General features: G+C 33.2%; 2 protein-coding genes across 4 annotated transcripts; one reads left to right on the forward strand and one right to left on the reverse strand.

Moving 5' to 3' along the window:
* Nucleotides 1-9,359: 9,359 nt before the first annotated feature.
* On the reverse strand, nt 9,360-12,786 carry LOC112274720 (alpha-soluble NSF attachment protein 2). Of its 2 annotated transcripts, none has more exons than XM_024504425.3 (9): nt 12,510-12,786; nt 12,371-12,420; nt 12,121-12,196; nt 11,916-11,995; nt 11,204-11,355; nt 10,780-10,939; nt 10,625-10,672; nt 10,397-10,477; nt 9,360-10,160 (listed from the first exon to the last, which is right to left on the reverse strand). In XM_024504425.3, exons 1-9 carry the CDS (start codon nt 12,652-12,654, stop codon nt 10,152-10,154), a joined length of 801 nt encoding a protein of 266 aa, XP_024360193.1. In that variant the 5' UTR covers nt 12,655-12,786; the 3' UTR covers nt 9,360-10,151. The 2 variants fall into 2 exon arrangements, with proteins under 2 accessions (XP_024360193.1, XP_024360192.1); XM_024504424.3 differs by having other exon boundaries at nt 9,360-10,044; nt 12,510-12,785.
* Nucleotides 12,787-15,109: 2,323 nt separating this feature from the next.
* Nucleotides 15,110-19,276, forward strand: LOC112275336 (uncharacterized). 2 transcript variants are annotated; one of them, XM_024505626.3, is made up of 9 exons: nt 15,110-15,311; nt 15,859-16,051; nt 16,332-16,419; nt 16,620-16,792; nt 17,157-17,244; nt 17,394-17,612; nt 17,733-17,803; nt 17,999-18,282; nt 18,398-19,276. In XM_024505626.3, the coding sequence occupies exons 1-9, from the start codon at nt 15,197-15,199 to the stop codon at nt 18,979-18,981; spliced, it is 1,815 nt and encodes a 604-aa protein (XP_024361394.1). In that variant the 5' UTR covers nt 15,110-15,196; the 3' UTR covers nt 18,982-19,276. The 2 variants fall into 2 exon arrangements, with proteins under 2 accessions (XP_024361394.1, XP_024361395.1); XM_024505627.3 differs by having other exon boundaries at nt 15,862-16,051.
* The last annotated feature ends 1,516 nt before the right edge of the window (nt 19,277-20,792 follow it).

A 20,792-nucleotide genomic window follows, 5' to 3' on the forward strand; every position in this document is an offset into this window, starting at 1 on the left:
TAGATAAAAAAAAGTTTTTGAACTACAAATACTATCAACTTGAAGCTCAATTTTTTATCAACTACATTTAAAATTAATGTAGAATGTTTTTTTTGTAAAATATACAATTTATTGCAGGATATGATAAAAAAGAAAAAAGAAAAAGGAAACATATACAAGTTTATATACTAGGTGGAAAATGAAGAAACAAAAAGAAATAAGTTTTATTGATGATTAATTTTAAAAAGACCAAAACTTTGATAGTGTAACTTATTTGACTAAAAATTATGATTTTTATTTTTTTCAAATTTGATTGCATTTCAATGATATATTTTATAATCTCTTATTTTCAAAATTACTTGATTTAATAGGTGAAAATTTATATAAATATTTTTATTGACTTTAAAATGTATCGTATATAAAAATATACATATATAGATAAAAAAAAATTAATCAAATAATCCAAAGTTGGATTACTGTTAAGTTTTATGTATTAAAAAACCGATTGGTTTAAAGACAAGAAACACAATTGAACACATATTTAAAATTTTAATTATATATATATATATATATATATATATATATATATATATATATAGTACACAACACTTCTAATGGAAAAAATTATATACAATTATCTTATTAAAAGTAAATAGATAATTTATAGCTCATGCGTTATAAATGTAAATATTTTTTTTCAAAAAAAATAATTTTTAGCAACCAATATTTCTTAAAACATTATCTTATTATTTTATTAAAATCAAAATGTCCCTGATTAGGAACATAGTTACATGTTTATACAATATAAGGTTCAAGGATGTAAAAAACTATATTCAAAAACAAAGCGACCATTACTAAAGTTCAATTCATTATTTAACTGAATATTATAGGTTTGTTTATTCCTTCGAAAACATTATTATGGTGTTGCCAAAAGTAAATGTAAAATTTTATTCAGTTTTAAATATGTTAATTTTCAGACAAAAATATTGCATTTCTTTTCTTAAGTGCCAAGTATAATCTATATAAAGAGCATGTAGAATTTGAGAAAAGGATACAATTGCCTTGGATCTTCAAGCATTAATACCCTCGTCGACATAAAAACATCCTCAAACATCTTAAATAATATTTGGCATCATTGACCCATGTAAATGTTTCTTTTTCTATCAACCTTGTTAGTAGAGTCCCAAATTCTAAAAGTTATCATAAAATAGTTTGTAGAAGTTTGCAAATTTTGATAATCATTATAAACGAGTCAATAAATATTACATAAAAAATTAGTAGAGATACTTAAGACCATTTTTTTTAAAAATATTTTCCTCATGTTTATATTTTTTATGTTTGAAGTACACATTGAAATTTTATGGATTAAAATTGAAAAAAGTGAAACACCTAAATAAAGTAAAAAATGTCATTTTTTAATATTTTTTTTGATAATATTAATTTTATTAGATTTTGTAATAAAAATATTCTATTCTCAATTACGTTCTGTATATTCCTTTTACTCATGTGTTCTTATATATACATATATAAAAGATAAACAGAACAATTCTCAAACAAAATTGGTTTTCACATTGTAATTAGTATGAACATATCTTGTAGGAGAAGCCATCTCTGCAATATCTTTCGATTGTCAATAAAGACTACATTTATTTTATTATATTTTATTAGTTCTTTGTACAATGATCTTAATGCAATATGTGTTCTATTCAACGTCTTTTCTACCAATGCTCTCTAAGTATTCAATATGACTTTGTTGCTTAATATCCAATAAGTTTCCCAACCTTGAATTCTTATGTCTTTTCATATAATGATCCCATAAATTCATATGGTGTGTATCTAAAGCTAGGACCATATGTATCCCTTTTCATGGTAAAGTAGCTTAAAAACAATATCATCCTCATAGTGCCCAAAAACTCACCCTTTCTTACCATTGCATGGATGCATGAGATGTGAGTTCTTCCTTCATCCAAAAGGTCTCATGTGTTTGGTCATTAGGCCATAGTTTAATATTAAATTTAATGTTGAGGAGAAGTATTCAAAATCAACACACACATGATACAATCAATACAAATTTCACCATACATTTTATACAGATAACACCACATTTATGGTGTCATAAATTTTGAGGAAAATGCCTCCAAAATGGATTTCATCAAGCCCGGTGGTCAAAACATATACCCAAGTAACAAAAGTAGTAAGATTGGTTGTTTAATACAATTTTGCAATTTACTTGTTTATTACTCAAATATATAGTTGGACGCAAAGATTATTTTTCATTCATTTAATTTTTTTCCCCAACTAAATGAACAGATCCTGGTTTCTTTCAAACCTAGGTTTCACTAAAGAGTTACTTGAAAAAAAAAAAAAAAAAAAAAAAAAAGAGAAAAGAAAAGAAAAAGAAAAAGAAAAAGAAAAAAAAAGAACAGACAAAAAAACAAGAAGAAAAAGGGAACAAGTTATGCAGCTGGTATGACGTTTCAACAACAATCTCCTTTTTTTTCTTTTGTTGTTTGTTGTTGTTTGTTTGTTTTTGGTTTAATGCCCAAACCCAATCATTTCACTTTGATTAGAATACTAATACCTGCAATAGTAATGCTTGTGAGCAGTGGCATGTGGGTTATGTTGGTACAATTGAAACATGTTCACATTGTAATAAATGATGAATTTATGCATAACAAAGCATTAGATGTAATAGTTGTAAACTCGTTGCTAACATCATTAGGAGCTTATTAGTGTGGGACATTCATGATTGAGATGCATTTCACCAAGATATGTGCAAAGAGACTTGCAATTGAGTTATGTCTCATTTCAAACATTCTTTTGCACAAACTTGTATGTTTGTTTGTGATGTTGTGACAACTTTTCTTGCATTTTTGAGTGTCAATGAATTGTGGGCCAACTCATTTCCATATTTAGGAGCATAGAAATAAAAATGAATTGAAACATTGCTGAAGACTTGAATTACAATGGTCAACTGATTCAGTAATTTTTTCTATTCACTTTGATTTTGTTTATGTTTGTCAACATTTTTTTTATTCAGGTGGTAGTTATTTACATTGAAAGTACTCTTTTTGCTTAAAAGGTTGTGCAAGAATGTTTGCAGGAAATTTGAAATTAAAAAGAATGATTCAGATCTTTTACAGTTATTAAAGAGCATTCATATCTATTTAGAAATATTTAGAAATTTTCTTTTAGCAAGGATTGAAGAATTTGAGTACTTGATGAGCTTTTGGAGCATAAAAGTGTAAAATTGGATGTTTGAAAAAACTTTGTAATTAAGTTGTGCACACATTTTTAAATTCTTTACAGTGAAAAAAAAAAAAAAAAAAAAAAAAAAAACACTATATGGTTTATTTGAATTCAAGAAGCATATAAGGTGGTTTGAACTACATTCAATCATCATCTAAACATCAGAAAAAAGAATGAAGATAAATTTACTACTATATATTTTAATAGAATGAGTACACAGAAAAAAAGAAAAAAGAAAAATATTTTTGAAAGGTATCAATAACAATAAAGCAGCTTTGTAAGAGAAAATTTGCTAGGTAAACAAAATATAAATGTTTTTAGAAATAATTTGTTATTTTTTAGTAGTAAAAAATATACCTATGAATTAAGTAATGTAGGTTAAAGAATACTTTTGAAAGCAATGGAAATATACAATTTTTAGAAAACTAATTACATAGTTTAAATAGATTTTGTTTTTTAGCTGATTATTTGTTGTTACAAAATTTTAAATGACACATTTTATTTATTTATTTATTTTTCAATCAATGATGATTTAACATTAATATTTCACAATTATTATTTATACATTAGGTTTTTTCTTATCATTCATAAAAAGTATCTGCTAAATTAAAAATATATATTTAAAAAAAATAAACTGATGCAATTCATTTCAATGGAGGATATAGTATGACAAGAATACATAGGATCATTTGAATAAAATCCAATCAATTGCAAACCAACTTACAACATCCAAGAATGAAACATTTTAAATTCTCTTTTGTGCCAATCTTGTCATTGTTATACACATTAGTGAGTTATATTTCTTTAAATTAACCTTTCCACATCAAAAACAAGCAATTAGTATCTAATTAAATAAAATTCTTAAGTTTTAAAAATCCTTAATTATCATAGTAGTATAAAAAAACATTAAATAATAAATTTCTATCTTGTTATGATGTCTTAAAATGTAAGTTAATGTGGCCACAATCATTGTATTCAATTTTTTTACAAATAATGATATATTAATTGGTACGTCTAATATTTGATAAATCAAGATTCTAAAATAAAAATTCTAAATTTATAGATTTATAATTTTTTTATACCATATATTATATATACATATGTATAATTTTTTTATGGAATATGTCTTCTAGATATGAAAAAATAGAAGCAAATTAAGAAGCAAGTTCTTTAAGAATATTTTTAGAAAATATTAAAAATACTTCTTAAAACATTATTTTACATAGATATTAAAATAAAATTTTCTATGTTATATATATAAATAGAATTATGATATTAATAATGATAGAAAGACTCCATGTATATAATAATATATATTTTTTAGTTTATTTTCTTACATATAATCAGATAAATGAGGCTTTAATAGAACATCTTCTTGTCAAACTTTCTATTCAAGTGTATAAGATCTTTTTGAGTTATCTAATATAAAAATAAAATACTATTACTTCAAAGATTTAAGAGCTATTATCCTAAAATATATAATTTGGTAAAATACATCACAAGAGGTTTTCTCAATATCTCTTTTCAATTATTTAATGTATCATTTCTATAAGAGTTTTTATAATGACCAAGTATATCCAAAAATAGACATTAAATATAAATAGAAATAAACTGTTGAAAAAGTTTTATTCTTTTTTTAACATCATTAAAAAATAAAAAAATAAAGATATTTTAGACAAGCTCAAGACATGTTAGACAAAATTGAAGAGGGTATCTGAGAAGAAATCAAATTATGGTCTTAACAAAACTAAAAGAATATAAAATAGATATTATTTAGAAAATTTTAAAGCAACCAAAGAGAAACATGAAAATTTAATAATATTCAAATTCTTTAACAATTAGAAGAATGAGATGAATAAATAAAACCTAAATAAATCATATAGATTTTTATATGGATTTATTTAAGAAATTAAAAAAATTATTGGAGAGAATTGAAGCGTTTTTAGTCAAAGTTCAAACAAAAATAACCAAGAAAACTAATTTTGGTCTAATTCAATCTCTATTAATAGCACAACGTTGTTCAATAGCAAAAAATAGTTCAAAGCATAGTTCAAATTTTATTACGGGACTTTTTTGTTATTTTTTTTTTCATTTTAAAAATAAATTGTATATATTCTATATGACTGGCTAAACTGGCAGAAAAAAACATAACAAAATGTGTTGCATTTTAGTACAAGTGAGAAAAAATCAAAACACATTTGAACCATAAAATTGTGCTGTTACTGTTTTTGGAAAAGAAGTTCAAAATAAAAATGTATTTTAATTGATAAAGTAAAAGAAAGAGAGAAAAGATTTATGAAATTGAAAAAAGTTTAATAATTTCATTTCAAAAAAATTAAGAAACTAATAAAATTTAAATATAGTTACAATACTATTGACCATTTTGAACAACATTCAAAATTGACAAAGATAAACCTTCTACGGTGGAGGCTCTTTTGAATACATCTCTCTCAACAACAAAAGAAATATATATTTTTTTTTACAAACAATGATGAATCATGTCAATTCAATGTAACAGACGTTAGAAAGAAGTGAAAACGATGTCATTACAGATAATAAAGGACACCACAACCTTAAAGCTAGTACACATCACTGGACCCAGTTTGCAAAACAGAAAAAGAAAGGAACAAGTGCCAACAAAACTTGAACAATAACGAAAAAATCTCAATTGGGTACAAGCCGCCAATTGACCCAACATGTGGATTATTCCACCAATTCAAACAGTTAAATATATATACATATATATATATATATATATACAGCTATGAACATATCCTCCAGTGTATGACAAAGCTTGCAATGGTGCACATCATTTACGAATAGAGACATTCTTCTCGCTGCTTTCTATACCAAAACCTAACATGGCATTCTAGATCATCTTTGTACAATGGTTGTTGTACTATGCCAGGAATGCAAGCTGCTGAACCCAAAAGCATGTCGACAAAAGAATGTTGACACAGAGGCAGTTGTACGCTACTCCCACCTCGTTGTCAAGTCATTCAAACGTGAAGGTCTAGATACTAGAAAAAAAAAAAAACACTTTCAAGACGATTGGTTGGCTACGATTGGGAAAGTCTTGATTTCTAGAGAGGGCCAATGTTTTGACCCGTTTCCATCCTCGAAAGTGTCTACACAAGCGGCACTGTTTTTAGTTTATATATATATATATATATATATGTATATATACATACATTTTATTTTATTTTATGTTATGTGTTAAAAAGGCTCTATTCCGCTCAAGCTTGATTGAGATCCACGTTAAATCCTCATCGTAATGACCCGTTGCAACCTCATGAGTGGTCTGAGTTCTGGTCACAGATTTCCTGTAAATGTAAGTCTGGTAAGGCTCTCGTTCATCATCAGTATGGCTAACAGTGAGCTTGATCTTTCATATTGTTTGTGGATCAGTTGATCAGAGTGGCACCATATCAGATCCAGACTGAAGACCAGTGAGTGCTGGTACTTCTATTGCTGGTTTTACCCGGTGGGACAATCTCTGTGTCGTTACTTGCTCGGAGGAGCTGATCTGAGCGAGTTCCTGACAATGGATCTCGTATAAAGGCTCGTTGCAGATGGAACTTGCTTCCAAGTACCCCACCGAAATGTTGTCTCGCCATGCTGCTTTTCGGATTAGTCGATGTCAGAAGAAAACCTTGACATCCTGGCGAACTTAGTTACTGATCCATAACATTGTATCTTCATAAACGGATACAAATTTTGTTGTCGCTAGTGGGTCGGTTGTAGTTTCTGAGCACGTTGCAGCGGTTTTGTTGCATCTAGGCTGGCCACTTACTACTATTGGTCACATGGACTCAGAGCTAAGAATATAGTGCGGTGTGTAGAAAAGGTGCTTCCGATCGACTGCATCCTACTGCTCCTCTTTCCACTTCCAGATGTGATTCATTCGACGATGTGCCCCTTCGTGCTTGCGCGCGCACACAACCAAGTGATGGCTGTGTGTGTTGATGGCTGCCAAATGGGGGTTTCCTGTCAATGAGACTTGTTTGCAACTGACCCACCCAACCGCCGATCCTAACCCAAGAACACACACACTTCCTTCACTAGCTCGCGCTTGATTGAACCACATCGTAACTGTGAAAACGGAACTTTGTCGATCTTTAAATAGGATTATTGCTTTCGGTCCAAGCAAAAAATTCTGTAAAGAACTGAATTCACATAAATAGATATACAAACGTACATGTATATGTATGCATACGCCTAAGGAAACCGTTTGTTCTCAAGATATCTGTTGTGTAGGAAGTTGGTGTTCGGAAGAGAATGAATTGTTTACAAAGATCAAAAAAGGACCAACAAGCTTCCTAGGTATACGGACAGAGAACATTCTACACCTGCTCCTATTGATGTGACAAAAACACTATATTGATTAGACTCAACACTCGGAGCAGATTACAGCAAACACCAACGTCGGAGCATGCAGAGAGAATGACTGAATGCCACTCAAGCAGTGAAGAAGATGTTTCGGTGCTCGAATGGACAAACTTCCATGCCACTAGCACAAATATGAAACTCTACACCCCTTTTTTTCTGTATGTTTTTTTATCTTCTTTTTGGTAGCTAATTCAACTGGATCCTGGCATCAGAAGGCCACTCCTTCGCACGACCAAGCGTATCAGAACGTGATTAATGTAACCATGCTGACATCAAAGGACAGACTTGTTTGTCTTGGTAAGGCACCTTACTTTATTTATTTATTTATTTTCTTTCTTCTCTCTTTTTTGGCACAACTTTTGTTAACTTTTTACTAGGGTCTATTTAGAATTGTTGAGATTCCATCGTTAGAATTAGGATTGTTATTTTTTTATATTTTTTTATATATATATTTTTTTGTGTTTTTTATTTTTGGATGTAAGCCTATTACTCTTAGTAATAAATGATTAATTTGAATAAATTATATCCTTGCATTTTGGATCAAGTTTTGATAGAGACTAATTGAAACTTTTGATTTTTTTTGTTGTGCTTTTTTGTACATGTGATATTTCTTACATGAACTTTGGACTTAGTTAAAGTGAGGATGATAGAAGTTTACAACAATGAAAGTAGTAGATTTTTTGGCTAATGTGTTGAAGATTTGTGTTGGTGTAATATTTTAAGAATAAAAAGAAAATAAACTTGACTTTGTTGTTATAAGGAAGACCAATAATTGTTTTACATAAAATATAAAATTTTATTTTTACAAACTATTTTCTATATTTTCTTTAATCTTTGTTGTTCAATTTAAAGCTTATACTATATATATATATATATATATATATATATATTTTTGTATAAATAACTTTTCTTAAATATTTTTTAAAAATACAAGTCTAGATATTAATAATATAATGCAATCTAAATATAATACTAAAACAATGTAGTAGTAGAATATAAACATGTGGATTTCGAAAATCAATTCTATGCATATTCTCAAAGAAGCACAAGACATACCAATTTATAGCAAATTATATATTTTAAAATTATAACATATTCTTAGTTAAATTATATTGTAAGGTTATTATTAATAATACATTAAAAATATGCTTTATTACCATCCAATCAAATTTTGATTAGTGAGAACTCTCTACAGACTTTGACTTGGATGTGATTACTTTGCTAAGGTATTTTTATGACAAAAAAGTATAAATAAAGTTTTAAAATATTATCTAAATTCTTCTAATATTAATTTCAAAAATACTTTAAGTATATAATTACACAAAATACCAACATCTACTTGATAGTATTAATTTTAAAATTTTATATAAATAAAAAAATTATGTGATTATATGAAATTTAAAATTACTATATTATACTGGAGTTAATTTTTTCTAAATAAAAATTTATTATAAAGTTTCAACTTTTAATGCTAAATTTTAAATTTTAATAAAACACACACACACACACACACATAGATATATATATATATATATATATTGAGATATACATTTATTTCAATTGGTATTATTATTGGTGTTATAATTTAGAAGGGTAAAAAAAAAAAAGAATATGTTTTGTTAAGTATTCATGAAGAATAAAATTAAATACATATAAAAAATAAATTATTTCAACTTAAGTTATTCCTTGAGTGTCCATACTAATAAAAATATTCAACTTTAAAAAACATATAACATATGATATAAAATAATAAAGACTAATTATAAAATCTTTAAAAACTTGATATTTTTACAAAATATTGATATGTTTTACAAAATACTCTAAAACATATTCAGATTATTTGTGTACATAGCCTTCTATGAACTATCTCCTTCCCATCACCACGGTATCCTCCCTAATAAATTTACAGCAGGTGATCAATACAAAACCTATGTACACTGATAATTGGTAGGGATAACATCGAAAGAGGCTATAAGATAGCATAGGAGACATTCTCATCCTCAAACTAACTCAAAATTACGACACAGTAGGTTCTTCGGTCTGAGACAATCACGGACCAGAAATGCAGTTAAACTCCGCATTTCTGGGCAAAGCCAAGTATGTAATGGGCTCTTCTACAACTACGATTGGTTCACGGTATGGTCGATGCAGTACCCATCAAATGCTAAGTTTAAAAAAGATATGAGGTGTGCGCGGAGAAGCAATCCATGGTCACAGTGAACTTTAAAAAATAGTAACACCAAGTCAAGCCACCTACAGGATATCTACAAGTATGCAGAATGTTGTAACGACTGCTAGCTCTACAGTATGCAACAAATATATTTTTGGGGCGGCACTGAAGTCTGGTTCAATGTTTCAAGTAATATCCTCTCCTTTGGTCTTCAAAGCGTTCTTTGCTCGAAGTAGCAAAGTGGTTTTCCATTGATCCTGAATCCGCAAGGTCCAATGTCAGGCCTGGCGGAAAATTTCATGAAAAATTTGCAAGCGATCCGAATATTCCTTGACTGGCATCTCTACGTCCATTACTTTAAACCTCAGTGACACTGCAAGTCCATTGTAGCCACAATCATGACAACACGCAGGTAGTCGACAAAGTCAATTATTCATACCCCTGTTCAGGAGGGAAGCTCAACAAACTACTACGTCGAAATTATCATTTGACTGGCAAAGACGGTTTACATTGAGATATTTCGATGAGCTTTTATGTTAACTAAATATCCTTCACACAACACATCACTGATGATGACTACTCAGATACTCTTTGTGTCAGGAAGCTCACCAGACGGATCATGCTGTCGAATTCTTTCACAACTTCAGTGAATTTCTCAACGTCCATTTCATCGATCGATGCGGCTAAATCCTGCAATAAGCCCGCAACGCTTACAATTCAGGTTCAAACACAAAGAATTCAGTCTGCATTTTCAGAATAAAGTTGTCTAGATAGGAATTGAAACATTCTAACAATATATAGAAGTCGATGGCATAAGTTGCATGGCTGAGAAGATACCTGCAAAAACTTGCATTCTCTAGTGCCAGAGAACGTAGGGTCCAGCTCCTGCGGCAGCAACGTTTAAATCATTTCTTTGCCGTCAAACTCTTCTAGATTACACTATCTATCACGCTGTCAAAAAGTATCAAGACTTGCCGCTTTAGAGAACCCACCTGATAACTTTCTATGGCGTTCTGGACAGCAACAATGTCTTTTCCACAGATCTGACACAGACCAGCATTCAAGAGGTATCCTTTTACACTATATTTCAACAAGTTGTTGTTCATCGAATTCTTCGCTACTGTTTGATAGATTTGAGTTGCTCTTTCATACCTGTCACAACAACCAAATATGCCGTTAGAAATTACTAAAAAAGCTGGAATTTTGTACAAATGTTGAATATGTAACCAAATAAAAGATAAACACTTAGATTTCATTTTATCCTATGTAACAACCACAGCGTCACCTCCTTAGTATAAAACCGTAGGTTCATTCGATGCACAACAATATAAACCATTTGGTTACCGCAAAAATCGATTGCCAGTGTGAACTTGTAATGCTCATGACCAATGAACTGAAAGGAACAGTTCAACTTACTGTTTCGTTTGCGCAGCATATTGTGCAACCTTGAGCTTGCATTGGTTGCTAGTACTCTCTATATTCTCTCCCGAGTAAAGATCAGCTGCCTTGTCGTAGTATTCCATTGCTTTTCCAAAATCTTCTTCCTTCTCATAAATGTCCGCTATATCCTGTAGATACACATCTAGGTCATCAAAAATGTGTAGTACCTTGACTCCAGTAAGCCAGCGACATGCAGCTCCTGCCTAGCGAGTGACTAAACTTAGTAGAGGCTTCATCAAGATCTGAATTTATTAAAAATAGCGATATACCTGGGTAGTGGCATAAAGTATGCATAAAAAACATATTTCACACTTTCGCTTTACAAATCACATTCAATTTACACACGTAACAAGTACTCAAACCAGTTTATAGTCGCGATCTAGAAACACAAATTCACACCATTAACGATAGTTAAACACGTTTCCCTAGAAGCCGTGAGGCATCTATGCAGGAATTCGGTAAATGAATATTCGGGAAAATGACATGTTGTATAAAAGGAATGGTCTCTTAGGACGACGTCGGTTGCAACTATCGATGTATCTACAATACGAAGTGAAGGACTACCATGGCAAATGTCGGAGGAACTAAAAGAACAAAAAAAAAAAAAAAAAAAAAAAAAAAAAAAAAAAAAAAAACGAAGAGAGTAGAGAGAGAGAGAGAGAGAGAGAGAGAGAGCGAGGGAGATCACCTTGTAATGCTTGGCTGCCATTGATAGCCGTCCAATATCTTCGAACATCTGTGTAGCCATGGCCAACATCTTCACGGCCTCTGTAATACAAAGTCACGACGTTATTAGCTACGTATGTATGACACCAAAATAATATAACGCTCCACAGATTGGCGATTCAACACCAAGAAATGAAGTGAAACAGCAATCATGAAGAGTGAATTACGCTGGGAGTCCGGCTTCTTCTTGTAAGCATTTGCAGCATCAACGTAAGCTGCAGCTGCTTCATGCTTGCTATCCATCTGCAACCCGAATCAGCTACGTAAATTCTCCACGTACTACATAACAGACATAACCCTAGATTCTTTGTCATTTTAAATTTATTGAAAATCTACAGCTATGATCCAATCCTACAGTATCTTTCACGTTCCAACTCCAATCCTTGTCCCGCCGATATCCCCGTGAGATTTTCGTACCTTCAATTGACATGATGCCAACTTAATATACGCGCTGGCCGCTTCGTCCCCTGTGCACAACAAGATGAACTACTCAACCAATTGAACTTCAAACAAGAGAATTAGATACAAAATCAGCGCTGATAAAATTTTCACTCACAGGATTTGGAAAGCTTGTAAGAGTTCCCGGCCTTCTCCAACAAATCGGCCGCATCTTCATACTTGCTCCCGAAGAAAGCCCAGGTGTTGAGCTTGTTTTCAGCCGTCTTCTCGTATTCCATCCCTTTCGCCTTGTGGTCCCCCATCGCTCCCACCCCGAGACTCGTCCCCGCTCGATAGCAATGGATTCTTCGCGTCCAATTGTGCAAATGTCAGAGACAAACTTGGTCGCAAACAATTTTTTTCTCAAGCAATCTTACAATCCAAACGGAAGCATGAACAATCTGCCGCTGGCCATGGAGTGGGACGGACGGACAGAATTATTCCGTCCTACTCTCGTCCTACTTTCGTCCGTTGAGCCTATCAATCTGATTCCGCTTTCTTGAGGGGGAAGGAAACGATTATCACGTGCACGATTTCTTTTACACAATCTCATCTTCCTGTGAGTTTGACGTGGATGAAACAAACCTATCCCATCACCGCGCTTTGTTTATATCTATGCAAATAAGTAGACTCTCTTCCAATCTCAATTGCCTTGTCATGTGCACTTTCCACCAAATCTTATTATCTTTATCTTTTTCATTGTATTTCATATCATTTTACATCATGTGTGTTATTAAACTTTCATGTGCTTTTGCTTTTCTTTTTATTAGGACATAGAATATAATGATGATATATAATAATTGTAAAATTAAGTTTTTTATTTTTTGTTAGACATTTAATTCATGTGACACAAATAAATATTTTAATATTATAATTATTTTTTATTATATTTTAAATAATAATATTCATAATGATAAAGAATGTTATATTATTCAATTTTTATGTTCTATATATTCATAGTTATATATACACTACTTGAGTAAAAAAACAATAGTGAGGAATAGATTAGGTGTATGATATATTTATAAAAAACATCAAAGAAGGTTCTTTGACATGGAGTAGATTTGTAGGTGTGCATGGTAGTTACAAAAATTTCTATTAGTTTTCTTTTTTTCTTGCTTTTCTTGTCAAAATCTTTTTTGTTCCCCACTCTTACTTCAAAACCCTCTAGTCTCTTTATACTTAGCAATAGCTATATTATTACCAACCTACATCACAAATATATTTCTTTTTGAACTTTTTTCTTCTTTCTTAAACATACATGAATATATTCTTCTTCTAACAAGATTGTTTAGATTCATGTCCTTAATACATAATGTTAGCATTCTTTAAAGGAACTACTCAACATTGTAATATTTGAATTAATTTTCTTATTTTGAACTTCTTATACAACATCTTACATAAGTTTTTTTTTTTTTTTTTTTTTTTTTGTATGATTATATTATAAAAAATGTCCACTTAATGATAAAATTTCTTATAGGGCAACAACTCTTTCAATAAAGAAATATAATACAAGTTAAACTATATATATATATATATATATATATATATATATTAAATATCCAATGTTTTTATAGATAATATTTTAAATACCACATATTATAAATCTACACTTTTAAATACACCCTTGAGGTTGAGGTCTTACTTATATCTTTATAAATATGTTTACACATGATTATTAATATATATTTGATAACACATATAAAAATACTAATACACATTGAAATCCATAAATAGTTGCTAAATTACAGTGTTGAACAATGTTTCATGGTTTAATATTTTATAAGAAATTTAAAATCATATATGGTAATTTTACTATTAATATATATATATATATATATATATATATATAATTTTAATTCAAAAAATTTGGTATCAAATTTTATTAATTTCTTTTTACTTACAATCTTTGCCAGAAATTTTTATGAAAGAATTATTTAGTAAGTTGCATAAAATATTACAAGTAGTTAAACAAAGAAACACAAATCTTGACTTCTATAAGATTATTAGAAATGACTATATAGAACCATATTTTAACATAGCATTTATATTTTTACAAAATAATAGTATTTTGAATTCAATCATGTAATTTCCCCTTCCTTGAACCACAATATCATAAACATATTGTTAATAGCCATCACACCCAATCAAATAATACACAATCAGCAATGGATCGAACAGAGGTTAACAAGGTTCAGCCAGTTTATGATACCAGTAGACTAATCACGTTTGTAAGCACAACCCATGATCCACGATGTTGCGGCCGCGCTTCGCGGTTACTGATTACCGAGAGGATACGGCGCCACGTTGACAGCCGTGAGGAGCTCATGGGCAGGACTCAGTGTCGGTGGCGTGACGTGGACGCCACGATGGCATCATGGGAGGAATTTGCGGGACGGAACTTGGGGCTCGAAATTTGTCGAGGGCGTCATCGCGGTCGCTGGTTTGCAATCTCATACATTTCGGAGAATCGCACCCTCACTCCTCGTATGTTTTTTTAGCTTTTGCTCTAATCCTTGGTTATGTTTCTTGCAGCAGCTGGGTTGACTTGATCGGTCGGGTTTTGAGAGCGAAATTTCGACTTGTATGCAATCTGCAACTGTTCGATTGGATGTCTGGGGATTCGGGATTGCGTCGGTGCGATCGGTCGTGAAGTGGAGAGAAGGGAATTCGCGAAGGGTGGTGGATTTTGGGTTGCGGAGAATATTTGGAACTGGGGTTAGAATTTAGGGTGTGGTGTTGGTGCAGTGGGGTTGGTACTGTTGAGTTGTTGCTGTGGAGTTAAGGGAGAGAGGAAGCAGGAGGATGGAGGAGGGAGGAGGGAGAGTCATGACAATCTCGGAAGGGAAGCAGGGCGATGAGGGGATGGCAGGCGAGAGACGGGCTTTGGATTCTCAGAAAAGTATCATCGATGAATCCAGTGCGTAGATTCAATCCCTTCCCCTTCGTTTCAGCATCTGAATCTCTCACATTAGTATTATTCTTTTGGATGCGACACTGATAGCGAGGAATTTCGTTATGATGTTCAATTAGGTTTTTCGTTGTAATCTTGGTGCGGATCAGTCGCTTTGTTTTTTTTTACGAGTATGTTCTAGAGAAATTGTACATGGGTGCTGCTTCGTTACCTTTCCAAAAGCTTGCTAAACATCGACCACAATTTAATAAATGTTAATCTCGAAAGGAACACATTGCTTACTTGCAAGCTGTTTTGTAGAACTTGAACTTGGAAGCTTGAATGGAAGGGTACATATTCCCTGCTCCATAGTTTCTATTTTGGTGCCATTTTTCTTCACTTCCTTGATCTACTTAGGTTTAAATACCTTCCACTTGAATTATATCGCTAGATGGTGGGAAATTTTGGAAGATGTAGATTTAAAGAAGTCAGAAGCACGGCAGGTGCTGGAAACACTGGTAACACTGTCTTAGTGGATGTATTTTTCATATCAGTTAATTTTGATTGGTTTCAGAAGAGGATACGACACAGACACCAACGGGGATGGAGCAAATTCTTACGGCTGTGGCAGCGAGCGTGATGCACAGCGCTTCGAGCATGAGCAAGTGGAGCGTTGGAGACATAACTCTTGGACTTTTCAAGCTGTTTAACCGACATTCCGTGGAGAAGGCTGTGGATACCATCACTGGTGTCCCTGTTGAGCACAAGTATGAACTGCTATCTCTGTTAAACAAATGCGGGGCGTTCTTACTCGTAAACATTGTTTAGACTTGGATAAATTGTTTAGACTTGGATAAACCTTACAGATTTCATTTTAATGAGCTGATTATTCCTCAAGTGTACAGAACTTCTTTTTTGACGTTGAATGTCTAATTCCCTTTCAAGTCAAATAAGGAATTCAGAAAAGGAAGGTTGCGTAATATAATCTGATCTTGATGTTTACAGAATTTATGACACTAACTGTTTCCTTGACAATATTCTTCTCAGGAATGAACTAGATGACATGTTGGAATGGTTAGGTTGGGCTACAGCGGCATATGAGGACAAGAAATCAACACTTGCCTCTACCATGAAGGTAATTTGCTTTTCCAGTGCTGCTGTTTCATGTTCCTCAGACGCGAGACTGTTGTTGGTGTAGAGTATGTTAATACATTTAGAGCTCGTTCGGTTCACCACCTGGTCTTGTGACAATCAAGCTGGGCCATTGAGAATCCCAAACAGAACAGATTATAAGGAGCTCCTTAATGTAGACCACCTCTCCAATTGGTCGAACAGGTACGAGAAGAGGATATTGTGAAGCTAGAGGCCACCGCTTCAGTGCTGCAACCTGCTTATTACATTGTTGTACATCGCCAGCGTAGATGTGTGGTTATGGGTATTCGAGGTACCTATACTGCCCAAGACGTGCTGACAGACTTAAGTACCCACAGCGAACCCTTTGAAGGAGGGTAAATCTTGCATTCCAAGCTGACCTTTTTCTTTTCTTTTTACTTTCTTTCTTTCTTTCTTTCTTTCTTTCTTTCTTTCTTTCTTTTTTCTTTTTTTTCTTCTTATATACCGATATTTTACATTTGAGTTTATCGATGAGTTTTTATGCATTGGGGTCCACTCAAGCCCTATGACTTGCTTTGTATGAGACGAATACTCCTCATTAGGTTGTGTCTGGAGGGGCACTCATTAATCATTTCCATAAAGTCACGTAGTAGATTTTTAGAGCTTTGAAGTACGAAGATGGAGTTCGTTGCAATTGTCTCAGGTGTTCTTATATCGATGGCATGTCCAATTGAGGTGCTAAGTATATTTTGCGTTCAGGTATGCGCACTCCGGAATGCTTTCAGCAGCACGAGGGTTGCTGAATAGCGAAGGGCAGACTTTGCATGATGTTCTCCAAGAAAATCCTGTGAGTTAAGATGTATAATTCACACATGATGATTCGAATACGTAGAGGTGGGACTTATGTAGAGGTACAAGTATACCACGTGTTTGTGGGATGTGTGCCTGGATTATAATTTAAACAGGGTGCTTGTCTAAGAAAAGGTAATGTGGCAGGGGTACTCTATGGTAGTCGTGGGGCACTCTCTAGGCGCGGGCACAGCTGCTCTGTTGTCTCTCTTGCTTCGGGAGACGGAATCCAAACCATCTGGAGAAGCTTCAAGAGTCTTAAATATTCCTCCTGTCATGATTACATGTTGGGGCTTCGGTTGCCCACCGTGTGTTGACCTGAACCTTGCAAATTCATCCTCCTTCATAAAAAACATCGTGCTGCAGGTTATTTCTGACTCTCTTTTTTTAGTATACCCTTAATGATTTAAATTCATTGATATAAATTTAATGTAACCCCCAATCTCATTCGGGTTTAGATTGATGAAGATATCTTTTTGATGACAGGATGATGTGGTGGCTCGTGTTACCCCGGCAGCACTGGAAGACCTGCGCTCGGAAATGCAGCAAACAGACTGGTACATGTTACAAAGGAACTGTATGAGATGCATTGTCTTGTATAACTTGCGAAATGCATATTCAATCGAATATATTCACTATGTTAAGTGTTCTACACTATTTTTTATTTTTCTTTTGAAACTTCTTCTTTAAGATTGTTGTGTATTACCACAGTTATGATTTGAATTAACATCGTCACGTATAAAATCTTGTAGGAGTCAAGCCTTCAAGGATGGGACCACCAAAAGACTAGTTGTGGAAATGCTCCAAGCAACAGCTGAAAGGTTCCAACAGAAGGAGGTGTCTGCTGAAACACAACAGCTTTATGAAAAAACGAAGAATGTAGGATATAGTGCTCTTTTAAGTGCAGGGAATACCTTACTTTCAAGGATTTCCCGTACAAAACCTGCTGATGTCCCGGAATCCCAAAAGCCCAATGTTTGGCTTACATTGGGAGGTGCGGCTGCGACTAGTTTTATCGCAGCAGCTACTGATAGAGGTATGAAATTTAGGTTTGACTGTCACTGGATTCATCGAGTTTTTACATTTTACATGAAATTGTCTCTATTTGATGTTAGTTTGATGATTTTCGTGTGTGTGGACTGGGAAACCAGTTAAACGAGGTGTAAACGAATCATTATCCACCATAGAGAAGAGTGTTGAGGAGACAAACGAGGGAGAAGCAGCAGCTGTTCTTGCAGCCAATGCAGCAACAACCACTTCGGAAAGCAATCAGGACATTCTGGTGAAAAGTAGACTTTTTGTTCCTGGATTACTTTTTCATATCACCCGTGAACCTCTGAATGAGATGTACAAATCTCCAGCGGAACAAAATCAAGCAGAGCAGGATCCAGCGCTCAAAACTCAAGTCAACCAGAATCAAACCAAGCAGGATCCAGCGCTCGAAACTGAAGACAAACAGAACCAAGCCGCTGAAGTTCAAGCAGGCCAGGATCAAGCGAACCAGAATCATGGAGAATCAAAGAAGGAAAGCCCAAAAAGTGACTCAAAGACAGGAACTGAGAAGAAAACTGAGACTCAAAAGTACACTTACACAGTCGTGAAAGGAACCGACACCAATAAATCTCGATTTAGCCGCATTGTGCTCTCAAGTTCGATGTTATCTGATCATAGCACCCCTGCATATCTTGAGGCTCTTGTGAATGCCTTGAAAAATGCTTCTAAGGGCACAAAATGATCACAAAAGAAAACAATTGGTGTGGTCTACTAATTTTAGATATTCAGATTGTTGCTTTCTAAAGAAGATGCAAAGGAAGATTAGATCATAATCTGATAGGCAAGTGTATTTTAGTTGATGGAATCACCCAGGAGGTACACTGTCGATGGAGGGTACCCAAGTTCATACTTGGTATACCAACCATTCTGGCAACAGTGTATAAAGCCGAGTTCTCTTCCTGCTTGGTAGAAATTGTAAAATTTGCACACATTGTGCTGACCTTTACCGAGATAGTGTATTTGCTTGATTTGCCTTATACTCATATTGTTCAATTCATCTTTATCTGATTTGCTGTGAAAACTCAACAGATCTATTTTCTCATGGTTCTACAGGATGACATTTGGGCAAGAGCGTAGCCACGAGCCTCTAGCCTTAGAATGATGTGCACAATCTAGCCACGTTTACAAAGCCCTTATCCATGATAAATTGCAGTCAGGCCGGCATATCGATGTGTCTTAGACGTACTGAAATCTTCAGAAGTTATCCACACGGATATAATTTGTGGTATGCGCTAGCTGCCTGTCACCTCAACAAATCGTGCCATGTTACTAAGTCATTGTCAGCCCCTTCCTGATACAGATCATGCTTCTGCAATATTCGTGGGTACAGGTTTTGAAAGAGTGGTATCATTTCTGCCCTACAGATTGTTGATGTGTGCTCGACCACTTTGACATGTTCTATCTTAACTATATCTTTAGAATTTCTGAAGTACCCAAAAATAAGAAAACAGATCTTCACTCATGTTGTGGCATGTTTTTGAGTAGATCTGATATTTTTTCTGATTTAACTTATAAGGATAAAAGGAAGGTTAGAGGTCATTTCAATATTGTTTACACGTTTTTTTTACAATGTAATATCATATCTACCAGGAGTTTGGCAAATCGATTTTTACCACGAGCACTTTGATGTCTGTTTTACATTTATTTTATGCCTTCTTGTGTTTCAAAGGAAACTTCAATGCTCAAGTTTTAACCTTAATTATATACAATGACAGAAACAATATTGCATGTTAGTACAACTGCAATCATGGTTATACATCAAAATTTAAATATATATATATATATATATATATACACACACACATATATTTAGAGTTAAGTATTTAGAGTTCTGTGTGTGAGTTACCAAGTAAGTTGACTATGTTATGAGAATATGACCTTTTTTACTGAATTTAGATAACCATATGATGATAATAGAAGAGCAACAATGCCAATGAGCGTTCGTATTGATGGTTTGAAGTGAGATTTAATGTACATATGCACATATGTTACGATGAATCAAACAAACATACACCACAATGTTATTTTAAAACAATCTCATGTTGAGTTTTCACCTCAGACTTTGCAAACACTGTCCCCATAGTAGAGCCTGTCATGGGCATCTTTCAAAATGTAGTAAACTGATGCCTTGTTCATCAAATTGACTGACTACAGACTGGATGTTGTAGTCGCTTCAAGTTTAGAACTTCCACGAGAGGATCATCTCGGAGAGTTCGGCACATCATTCTGTTGTGTGCCTGGTGAACTCGACTAGTCTCGTGAAGACCAACGAAGAGAACACAGAAACAAAAACAAAAGCAAAAACCATAAGAATGAGAGCAAGGACCTCCATCGACAAAACAAGAGAGGAATAGTAACAGCAAGTGAGGCAAAATAGTGTGTCTCACTCTGTCTAGCTCTCATCGTGTAAATAAGACGTTCAGTATGGCTCAACTGCAGTACTCCGAAGCTGGTCTCTGAGCTTCATTGCTGCCACTTCAACAGCACCCTTTT

The sequence above is a fragment of the Physcomitrium patens genome, chromosome 22, assembly GCF_059467195.1.
Source record: "Physcomitrium patens ecotype Gransden chromosome 22, ASM5946719v1, whole genome shotgun sequence".
NCBI classification, from domain to species: Eukaryota; Viridiplantae; Streptophyta; class Bryopsida; order Funariales; family Funariaceae; genus Physcomitrium; species Physcomitrium patens.